This window comes from Arachis ipaensis, chromosome B9 (genome assembly GCF_059453495.1).
Source record: "Arachis ipaensis isolate K30076 ecotype BB chromosome B9, ASM5945349v1, whole genome shotgun sequence".
Taxonomy (NCBI): Eukaryota; Viridiplantae; Streptophyta; class Magnoliopsida; order Fabales; family Fabaceae; genus Arachis; species Arachis ipaensis.
Genome location: NC_142444.1, coordinates 1433601 through 1446414, shown reverse-complemented (window position 1 = coordinate 1446414; position 12814 = coordinate 1433601). Strand labels below are relative to the sequence as shown.

The following is a 12814-nucleotide window of genomic DNA, read 5'->3' as shown; positions in this document are numbered from 1 at the left end:
GAATGAAATATATAGCAAGTAAATAAGCAGTGTTTATAATGAATAATAATTAATACAATTTATCAATTATACTATCAAAGGTTTGAGCAACATTCACGCGTTGAGTTTCGTTTAAGCTCCACACGGATCGGATCAGATCGGATATCGGATATATCCGCATAATTCAAAAAAAATATTTTAAGATTTTGTTTGGCTGTTTTTACAAAAAAAAATATTTAAAAAATTTATTTTTCACCTATTTAAACCTATTTACTTCTAAAATATTATCAATAAAAGTTCTCTTGAATAACAAAAAAAAAATAATAACACAAGATTTAAGTTTAATTACTCTAAGTTGAAGTACAACATAAAAAATTAAAAACAAGATATCATAAAATTCATAAAATAACACACTAAAATTCATATCACATTAGGGTTTACTTTCTTAAACTATGCTATTTATATGAGATGTGTGGATATGCGGATTCCGCAAATATCACTGCCAAATCCGCAATCCGATCCTACCATATATCCGATCCGATAACTCTGCGAATCGGATAATATCCACAAAATTCGGTTCGAATGCGAATAATTACCACGGATATTATCCGATTCATGTGAGCCCTAGTTTCGTTAATAATGATGGGGTATGATATTACGTTTAACGCATAAATATAACCTTTCTACCAATATTTATTAGACACTATTATATTAGGATCATTTAAGGTTTATTGTTGCCCTTTAACATATATAATTTTTTTATTAATACAAAGAAAAAGATAACTTAATAAATCAATCTATATTTAATCATGTTATATTTAAATTATATTAATGATACCCTTAATTATTGTTTGAAAATATTAAAACATACATATATATATATATATATATATATATATATATATATAGGTTAATTCTACCCAACTCCCTCTAAAATAACATGTAAGTTACCCTTCATGATGTGTCACATTTTAATTGGTCATTACTTAACTATAGTTGGGTTATTTTGTAATTTATTATTTGAGATGGGTTATTGTATAATTTCTTAAAATATTAAAATTCTACCCCATTAATTGAAGCACGTTCTCACGCAATCTCTTTCTACAGTACATCATTTCTTAACGGGTCGTTGAATTCCCATGGCTCGTAACTTCCCTGTTCTTCCCAGTATAGCCAACGCGGATGCTATCTCTTGTCCTCTCACTCAATCCTCTTTTTTTTTTTTTTTTTTTTTTTTTTTTTTTTGTCATGAATCACTCTTTACCAACATCAACATCATTAATGGTTAGTTCGGTTATTAAATTTTTTCATTAAAAAAATATATATTTATTTAATTACAAGATGGAATATATATTCATATTTAAAATATAATATAATAAAATAAATCTATTTAAAATACTTAAAAGTATAATTAAAATCATGAATATATAAATATAATAATAAAATTTGTACTCTAAACAAGTAAACATATTTTTTATCATACATAAATTATTTAAAAAATAAATATATTATTAAAATTAATAATACAAATTTAAAATAATAAAATCCAATTTTTTACTGTATTTGTTATAATATTTTTATTCTTTTAATTTAAAATTTATTAGTACTTTATTATTTAATTAATGATTAAACAAATTATTTTTATAAAAAATTATGTTTTGTATTATCTTATAGAAGAGACCAATATATTAGTTTGAAAAAATAAAGTAAAAATGAAATTTTAAATAAAAAATATTTAATATTAAAATTTTAAATATAAAAATAATTTGTATAAATATTTAAAAGATAAATATAAAATATATGCATAAAATAAATAAAACAGATAAAATGGAAGTACTCATGAGAAATAAATAATTATTTTTGTCTCCTTTATTTATTTTAAACATGTATTTTATATTTATATCCTGAATATCTATATAATTTGCTTTTGTATTTAAAAATTTTAATATTAACTATTTTTTATTTAAAATATCATTTTTACATTAATTTTTAAATTGGTATATTGGTCTCTTCTTTAAGATTATACAAAAAATATTTCTCATGAAAATAATTTGTTTAATCATTAATTAAATAATAAAATATTAATAAATTAAAAATTAAAAGAATAAAAATACTATAAAAATTACTTGTAAGAAAGTTGAATTTTATCATTTTAAATTTGTGTTATTAATTTTAACAATTTATATTTTTTTAAATAATTTATGTATGATAAAAGATATGTTTACTTGTTTAGAGTACAAATTTTATTATTATATTTGTATATTCCTGATTTTAATTATACTTTTAAGTACTCTTAATAGATTTATTTTATTATATTATATTATATTTTACATATGAATATATATTCCATATATTATTTTTAATGAAAAAAATTTAATAACCAAACTAACCATTAATTATATTGGTAAGGAATGATCCATGGTAAAAAAAAAAAAAAAAAGAGATTGAGTGAGAGGACATGAGATAGCAATGAAGTCGGTGCTGACTATACTGGAAGTCGGTGCTGACTATACTGGGAAGAACGAAGAAGTTACAAGCCATAGAAATTCAACGACTTGTTAAGGAATGATGCACTGTAGAAAGAGATTGCGTGAGAACGTGCTTCAATTAATGGGGTAGAATTTTAATATTTTAAGAAATTATACAATTACCCATCTCAAATAATAAATTACAAAATAACCCAACTATAGTTAAGTAATGACCAATTAAAATGTGACACATCATGAAGGGTAACTTACATGTTATTTTAGAGGGGGTTGGGTAGAATTCACCGTGTATATATATATATATATATAAGTGCAACTAGAGAGTTATTTATGTTCAAATTACTAATAAAAAAATAGCATAAAAATTAGAGCAAATGAGATTTACTTATTTATTTATAAATTTTAAAGACTTTATTGTGAATTTCCCATTGGCCAGCCTACAGCCTTTCACTCGCTCCTTTGATATAGATTATTCCTATTCTCTCAATTATGATTCTTGAAAAATAGTATAATTACTATATGCTCTTTTTTTTTTTTTTAATGATTATAAAAAAAATAATAATTAGGGTACCGTGTGCATTTGTATTATGAGATTGATCAAACATCCAAAAAATATATGTAGTGAGTACACGGTCTTGTCAATATACTAATAATGCTAATAATCACATTATTCTAGAGAATAGACATACATAATGAAAATATTGTTTATTTTCTGTAATTAACAACAAAATTTAATTTTATACACTATCAGTCAATGTGAATCCATGGATAATTTTACCGAAGTTAGGATAAATATTATAACAATAGATATTTATTTATCATCATTAAATATTTTTGAGCTTCTGTTATTATTATATGATAATTAATATTTTTTAAATGGTGATGATGATAGAATGTCGTGGTTTCTTTTTATCTAAGAAAATTTAGAGGACTAACATTTTTATTAAAATTTGATCAATATTTAACCAACAAAAAAAAATGAGTAATCTCATATTATTAGATGTAATTTTACACCATTAAAAATATTAATGATAACTAATTTTAATGACTATAAATCACAAAATCTACTGATCCTTTAACACTCCTCTTCCAATAATAACATATGTGTTTATACATTACATAAATTTTGATAATTAGCAGCGATTTTAGAGTCAGATAACAACGGTTTTTAACCGTTGCAAAACAAATAATAATAGTTGATTTAATAGTTAATTTTGATATATAATGACCGATTTTATTTATCTCTTTTTTCACATGATAATATCATTTGTGTTATAAGTAGAAACACACATGATATGATCCATTTTTGGCCCATATAAAATGAACATGCACATATAATTTTGTTTTAGGGGTAATAAAATATAATCATGCATTATTATGATTAACTAACCAATGGCAACCAAAGAATTCTACATAATTATAATAATTGTAAGGTTAAACTGAATAATTTTAAATCATGCACTCCCCACACAAAGAAAGGAGTCTTAAAATAATTTTCTCCTTATTTTTTTTAGGCAAATTGTATCCATTAATTATCTTTTCTGATTTAACAAAAAATCTATAATATTGATCGGTTGTTTTAAAGAGAAAAAAAAAACGGTATCATAATGTCTCAGCTAAATTTGAGATATCGCAAATAGAAATTTTAGTCATAATGCCTTTGCTCAAAAAATGGCATCATAAAAATAATTAAAATTAAACTTTTATGTAAATATTTGAAGGATTGGATGCAATGGAAATTCATTATAATTAATGAAAGGTGAAAACTCAGGTGCAGTCGACTTCACGTGAAATTGATAACTGAGAGTCGTTAGATAATTTAACTGATTTGACTAAATTTTCATCTAACGACTCTCAACTATCAACTATCGACTGCACCTGAATTTCCACCTTAATAAAAATGCACTTTCAACGGACGCAATTTTAATGTCATCTCTCATCAAAGAATAAATACGAGTGTTTTTTTCAGAATTTTTTTTAAGAAACTAAAAGTGATCATCTATAAACATTCGTTATGTAAACAATATTTTATTTATTTATTTATATTTTTTTTTAAAAAGCAGTCTTATATATGATAGCCTTGGGGTAAAACAAAAATGAAAAAAAAAAGAAAAAAGAAAAATAATTATTTCCTTAGAAATGAACAGTCTAACACAAATATTCATAACAATTTTCTTTTGGTACGTAAAAGCTTACGATTAGAGAATGTTTTTAAACACTATTTACAAATCACCAATTAAAATGACCGTCATTTTGATATTATAAACAAAACTCACGACCTTATAAGATAAGAAATCGATCATTAATTTCTTTTCGTGCGGTATTGTAAATTTTAAATTTTAATTGACATTAACTACCTTAGTTTATTATTTTTTTTTTTTTTGGGGTGGTTGTAATTTCTATGGAAATAAAGTAATTTGAGTAGTAAGTAGCATTGAGCGACCAAGGCGAAAAGGTAAAGATTACGCGTGCTTTTAGAATGATATAGAAATCCAAAGCAATCATATTTTTTAATGAACAAGAAACTTTGTTATGGCCTCTTATGTTCCTTTCTTCAACACTACTCAATCTAACATCACTACACTTACATTATATAGTGAAAAGTGCAAAACATTTTGATTATCTTCCATCCATGCACCCATTAGAAGAAATTCATGTACAAACTATACAACTACTTCTAGTGACTCACATTCCATACAAAAACATAAATCAAATGTTTTGTTTATCTAATTTTTCAAATAAAAAATATTATTCGTACACTAAAATCAGGATCAGGCTCCTCTAAAGTTGTATTCTCACTTTAGAGAAAAAAGTACATCATTAATCATCATTAGATTAAATTAGTGGGGCTCACAGATAATAAATGTTACAAATTCAAAGGTGATTAAAGCATCACTTTACCACTTTACTAACATTGTTACTTTAGAAGATCTTTTTCCCTAAAATCAGTCACTAAAATAAGCTATTTATTTAAATACATGTGCGGTTTAATTTATTTTTAATGTGTGTTTATATATATTTTATATTAAGGTTTAATTACTCTATTGGTCCCTATAGTTTTGTGAAATTTTCGATTAGGTCCCTATACTTTTTTTCTTTTTAATTGGGTCCCTGCACCAAATTTTTTTTCAATTAAGTCCCTCTTAGTAGTAATTAGCTTAATTTTATAGGGACACAACTAAAAAAAAAAAGAATTAGTACATGAACCTAAATAAAAGGAAAAAAAAAGTGTAGGGATCCAATTAAAAAAAAATTTGGTGCAAGGACTCAACTAAAAGAAAAAAAAAATATAGAGACCTAATTGAAATTTTTGCTAAACTATAGGGACCAGCAGAGTAATTAAACCTTATATTAATGACTAGTTTTAGTGTGCACGTAGCATAATCGTTTTTAAATAAAATAAATTACTTCATTAGTTTAAGAATGTTCTAATGCACTTTTTCCAGTTATAATCATATTCATGAATTGTATTATACTTGATTATGTATTAAGATATGATAACTTTTAAAGATTAAATTTGTCTAAATACTTTAAATTATCCTAAAGTTAATCATTTATTAGCTTTGTGCGCTTTAGTCAAAAGTAAGATATACTTGTGGACGGGGAGACTAAAAGGATAAATGATGTTATCTGAATGAAACCTTATTAGAACATGTTTGAGACTTCAACAAGAGTTTAAGTTGTCATATTAGAAGTTGTTAATTTAGCTTTTTAGTTTAACTCTTTATGTAACATATAACTATCAACAAATTCTATATCATATTATCCTACACAAAATTGTTCCACCACTCATTTAGTTTCTATTTCTTTAACATCCAATTTTTTTTCCAACTCCTTGGAACGCCCTTTATCAATCTCTCTTCCTCCCCTTACTTTTTCAAGTTTTTCTTTTTATTTTTTTATTTAAAGATAAACAGACGTCGAAAGAAATATAAAAAAAAACCATACAGAAGTAATTAAAGAAGATTTATGTATAAATCATCTTACTGTAAATATAATACATAATAAAATACAATGACATTGTTTGATTCATATAATCGATCCTACCCAATGAAATGAAATAAGACTTTGTTGTTGTTGTGCGTGTTGTCTGTGTCTTTTGTGAATTCGTGTTTTAGAGGAAAAGGGAGGGAGAGTCATGTCTTGAAATGTTACCTTTTAAAGTTTGGTGGAGAGACAGAGACAGAAAGACTGAGACTGAGACTAAGAGACAGAGATTGAAATAAATTTCAGTATTCTGTTTGGTGCAAAATGGGAGACAGAAATAAACAAGAATGAAACTCTAATTTAATTTGCACAAAGGGTAAAATTGGAATTAATTAATTGAAATGAAAGTATTTTAGGTATAAAATGTTATTAAAATTTCAGTCTCTATCTCTAAAAAATTCAGTCCCCTGTGTCCCGACTTTTTGGAGGTACTGAAATACTAAAATTTTAGAGACAGAGACAGAAATTTTAGTACCAATCTCTGAACTAACAAACATGATACTGAGTCTCAGTCTCTCAGTCTCTGTCTCAGTACCTCAAAACAAAGGCTACCAAGTTACCACAAACAGGTGATTTTCTCTTTTCAAGAACAAGAATATTTTCTCTCCCCAAAAAAAAATTGCACACCTTTAGTTATGAATGAAAGAAGAATCCATCAGATCCATCCAAAAATTTCAAAAAGATATCAGAACCAATCTGTACATGTGATTAAAGGGAATCAACCTAACCTCAAATCAATATATCAGTACATTGGCAGACTAGAAAAGATTGGCGACCCTAAAAAGAAAATCTTATATCAGAAGCAATCTTAGCAGATTTCGCCAAAACATCAAATGACTGATTCTGTTGAATCGCGTATCAAATCTCTGTAACGAATTCTCCAAAACTCTGACCCTTTTAACAGAGCCCTCACTTTCTACCTGTTGCTCCAGTTCTTGGCTTGCTTTTAACCTCAGATTCCTGCCCACATAATCTCTACTTAGAACATAAAAAAAGAGAAAGGAAACAATACAAGAATAACATAGGAAGTTCTGTGCATCATGGAACTATAAATTCATAGTTAACAACGGAATGAAGAGGCATCTGAATGAATGAAGCACCCTGAATTTGTTTAATTTTTTACTTCTTAGATAAGTTGTTATAATATGTTCTTCAAAAGATTATTTAACAATCTACTAACTTGTGTATATGCATGAGTGTACCTGTGGTATGTGCAGGAAGATGTAGTTCTTGGCTGTGGTTGGATTGTGATTTTCTGCACCCTTGCTCCAATCATAACAGACCTACAGAATGAAACACGTTTCAGAATCAAATTAAATATCGTATCTTGAACAAACCAATCGCAACTTGAATTCTGCGGGAAGTTGGAAAAAAAAATGGCTTGTGAAAACAATGAGACATACCGCATAAGCGAATAAGGATCCGTCATTGTTGAATGTACTGCAAGGTATGGGTTGGCTACACCTTTGCATGGCCTGCAAAACATATTCATGTGTTATAAGTCAAATGATAGTAACATCAAATACTTCATGAAAAACATTAAGCTGCATAGAAAATAATACATGATCAATATAGAGATAACGGCTCTAAAATCCAGAAAATTAAAAACCAAATCTGAAAGGGATTCGCCCTTCACTTTGCCTATATGGAAAAACAGGAAAATTAGAGAGCATGTGCCTCCCACTCAGGGTAACCAAATGAGAAAGGAAACTAAGCCAAATAATGGTGATATCATGGCTACCAGATGAACTTATGCCATACATACAAATGGAACCTACTAGCACAAAAACTATTATTTTACAAGACAAATGTGAAAGTGTGTTTGGAAATTCCAATGATCAATTTCATAAAAGGACAAGTGGAAGGGAGAAATTCAGAGAAATATTAGAACCTTCAGTCTCTGCTTACTGTCCTTATCCCAGAAATTAAAAGCACCATCAGATCCAGCAGTTGCAAACGTGTGGTGTACCTGAATGCAAATGTCAAATAAGATATGACACTACAGAATATTAGATCGACTACCTTTCAGAACGAACTTCAACTAAGTTTGATATTATATGGTGTGTTACCGGATGGAAATTTAGAGCGTTGACAGAATATATCTCATTATTCTCTCGGTGGCATTTGAAAGTAAAGTTCTTGTTTTGTTGTGCATCGTCTAGGTGTTGTACTCCAACTCTTCCCTCTATTGAGCCAACCTACAAAGAGAATAATCAATGCTTAACAGTGTTAATTTAAAGTAATGCTTTAGTCTTTCAGTCAATATATATACATGAAGATTTTACCAATGGTGAGAATAACATCACCAAGAAAACACTGGTGATGATGGAGGAGAAAACAATTAAAACTGAAAGATTTCGGACCATGCATGCATAGAGCAACTAAACAAGTATGGCAAAGGAAAATAAGGAATAGAATTATTCAATTTGCAGCTTCTACAAGTTATATCTCGTTAAATAAGGCGTCAGCATTGTCATCCGAGAGATGTTAGTTCAAAATCCTTTTAGCATAAACCAACTATAGCATCATCAAACTATGGAGGCTCTTCACAGCATCACACTAATCATAGCAGGCATGATATCAAATAAAATAAAAGGACAAGACGACTTCTGTCGGTGTAACTGAATGTAAGAATGCAACACATCTTGTCTGATCTAGAAAAGCATGCCAATACATACCAAATAGCCTTGTTGATCTGGAAAAGCAGCGACACATCTTGTCTGATACTTCAGGGGTGAAACCACTCTTTTGTACTCAGTCTGTTAGGATTTCAATACAGATAAGAATAAAAACATCGAATAATAGACATTTATTGAAATCAGCTGTTCCTCACATATTAATATGAAATCAGTGCTTCATAAATTGTTCCTTTTAAACCAATAAAACAGATCATGTGACTAGTAAACCGAAATCAAACAAAAAATGCTCTTGGCTGGTTTGGCCATGTGTGTAGCCCTATAGGAATCTTAATAAAAGAGTATATAAGATAGGTGGTAATCCAACCGTTAGAGGTGGAGTGAACCAAGAAAAATAACAGACAAAATTACAAGTAAAGATGTAAATTTTAATAGTAAATAGTTTGCTTAATTTTCTATAGCCATGGTTTATGCCACTACACAATTGCATCCATGTAACTGACCCTATCTAATAGAGAAAAGATCAAGCTTTTGCATACAATAACGTAATAGTTCAGTTGTTAGATTGCACCTTTTCTTTTCCAGATTCTCTACAATATGTTCAAAGTGGCATGTATTTCCTCCTATTTGTGGGCAATGGGCACCTCAAGAGATAGGATGTGACCCCCATTATGTAGATAATGAAATTTTATTTATCAAAGTAAGAAAAAGAAAAACATGGTTTTATAGACATTTAGAGTACTAAGAAAAACATGGTTTTATAGACATTTAGAGTACTAAGTTAAGTTTAGCATATTGCGTTCAGGTATTGATCAATTGTAATGAGCTTGTATTTATTTACTTACTTACCTATACCAACTTATTTATTTATTTTAGGGTTTTCCTAGAAGACAATTCTACTGAGAAAGTTTGGATGATCAGCCTCAAGTCCTGTGAAGTGCACAATGCCCTTTAATAGTTTGTTATCCAAGTTATGATATTTTATAAGAACATAACCGTTCTCATAACACTTGTATATTTAACATTATCTCACAAAATTATACACTAGCATCCATGTTACTCAAATTGAATACTCATTATAGAATTTATAGTTGAATTTCAACTTCCTAAGTATAAAAATCAAAATTTACAATAGGCACCAATCTATTGCTTAATGTGTTACAAGCAACAAAGATACTTTCAAAACAAGTAACAGAATAAACACCACCTGAGGATTCTGCAAGTTGAAGACAATCAGATTTCTATCTGCAGTTCCTACAATCATCAGTGGATGTTTCACTGACATTGCATAACAGCGATCAGGGAGTTGTTGAGTATGCACTGGATTTGACTGCCTAGTATCCCAATACCTATAAATAAAAAAGTAAAAACATAATTCATAAAATAATTTCTGAAGTAGCTATAACTTCAATATAAACCACAACGATGATACCATGTAAAGGTGTTGGAAAACAAAATTAAAGAAAATTATAAAATGCATCTTTCTGACCAAAACTATAATGAACCAGAACAATAGTAAGGGTATTAGCAATTTGAATTCAAATTTTTGTCCTCCAAAATTGAAGTTGTCAACAAAATAAACTAAGTCTCATTAAACTAAAAATGAAGAAAAGGAATAAAAAAGCATACTTTAGGGTCTTATCCCAGCTCCCAGTGGCTAAGAGATTCATCTCCGGTATCCACGCAATCTCTTTAATGGGGGCATCGTGCATGGCAACAGTCATTGGTTGTCCACCGGACAAAAGCGGCCACATCTTGACTTGCTTGTCGCAGCCTCCGGAGAAAACCGTTGTTCCATCATCCTTCCAAGTGGAGCACAAAACCTTAAACAATAAAAGAGAACATTAATTATAATGCCATCTCAGTCCAAAAGAAATTTCCAGTAATAGCACTAATAATAATTATTTCTTTTTCTTTTTTTTTTTTAATAAAATGAGCTGAAATTCATTACTGGTTGGTCATGAGATATTGAAGCCTTGGGTGTGCTGTTGATAACAGTTCCATTCCTTGCAATCTCCCAACATCGAACCTACCATATTGACAAAAGAAATTCACCCAAAAAAAAAAAAAAACATATGTCTATCAAACAATTAAACACAACATAAGAGCTTTTTCTTCACACAAATTTGAAGAGCTGGTTTAGTTTCAGAAGTATTTTCTGTCACCATTTCTTCTTTCTAATACTAATTACAAAAAACATCATATCACTTTCAGTTTGAGAAGTTAATGGTAAAAGCAAGAAACACCAAACAGATAACATTGTGACAATTTTTCTTTTGTGAACTAACATTAAAAAATAGAAATAACACAAAACATTAACAGAAAAAATATGCCCTAATATCCAAGTCAAACTGAAACCTGGTTATCCCATGAAGTAGCGACAAGAAAATTGGCCTTGGGACTGAAACAGAGGCTGGAAATTGAATCACCAGGTGGCTGGGTTACCTAAAAAAAAAATTGCAACCACAAATTAACAATAACCAAAATAATAATAATAATAACAATAATAAAAGACCGTAATAATGATAATAGTGCGAAAGAATAAGAAAGTGTTGAAGCAGAAATTGGAGAATGTAGAATGCAATACCTCGTAGGATTTGTTAGGATTTGTATTGGCGGAACCGAAAGTGGACATTTTGAAGAAAAACAAACACAGAATCTACTGAAGAAAGAGAAAGAAGAGTTTGTTTTGGAGGGTTTTGTGTTTTGAACTAAGGAAGGAACTGAAACAAGGTTTTAATCTCAAGTCTGAAGGAGAAGAAGGTTGATTAGCGTTTACCGTACGGTGAGAGGGTCAATTTCGAAATAACGCTAACTTGAGGGGCTTCCTGTTGATTTTACCTTCTCCGGTGACTATATAATAAATATCTTACGCGCCCAAATAATTACACAATTTTTTAATGTGAGAAAATGCAAATAAATAAGTTGTTAGATACTTAGATTAGATATTGAGTTAGTTTAAGAATTTAATTTTTGTGAATTAAAAATAAAAAATCTAATGAAGTTGGTGTGAAAGACATTTTTTTTTATTGAAGATATGATTTAAATATGTTATTTAAACTAGCAATATATAAAGGTTAAGAATAATTTTATACTTATATTTTAGATATTCAGCTTTTGAATTTTAGATTTAGATAATTTAATTTCATGCAAAATTATATATTTTTAGATGATAATATGATTACGAATTTTTATATATTTTTTTGGACTTAATTTTTTTTAGCTCCTTTTTTAGTAATTCGATTTATTTGGCGGCTTGCTAATTTAAACTGTGCTAATTTAATATACATGTAAATGGCTAAATTAGTTACTAACCAATTTATATTCAGGATATTTGTATAATTTTGATCACCATTCATTTTATGAATGTGAATTATTCGTATGTTAATTATTTTTTAAATTAAATATTATATAAATATAGTTAGTAATTATATATTGTATAATTATCTATAACTTCTAATTTTAAAAAAATTTAAATTTTAACTCTTGTACCATTTTAAAAGGTTATATTTTATATTAATTTTTTTAACATTAAAAGTCCCAGTAATAATTTTTAGATGCTAATAAGTCAAATGATAATTTTTAATGAATTTTTAGAATTCGTTTAATGTTCTGTTTTACATTCATAAGTTTATAAAAATATAGATTTTCTAGAATTTGAACTAAAATACAAAAGTTGAATTTCTATTTTTATTTGTTTTAATTTTTTAAATATTTTAGTTGAAT

At 27.9% G+C, this 12814-nt stretch overlaps 1 protein-coding gene across 1 annotated transcript; it reads right to left on the bottom strand.

Moving 5' to 3' along the window:
• Window positions 1–7085: 7085 nt before the first annotated feature.
• On the bottom strand, window positions 7086–11921 carry RAE1 (Transducin/WD40 repeat-like superfamily protein). Its single transcript, XM_016321032.3, has 11 exons — window positions 11676–11921; window positions 11447–11533; window positions 11040–11117; window positions 10718–10911; window positions 10296–10437; window positions 9131–9211; window positions 8522–8650; window positions 8344–8421; window positions 7856–7927; window positions 7655–7735; window positions 7086–7412 (listed from the first exon to the last, which is right to left on the bottom strand). Exons 1-11 carry the CDS (start codon window positions 11721–11723, stop codon window positions 7362–7364), a joined length of 1041 nt encoding a protein of 346 aa, XP_016176518.2. The 5' UTR covers window positions 11724–11921; the 3' UTR covers window positions 7086–7361.
• Between the last annotated feature and the right edge of the window lie 893 nt (window positions 11922–12814).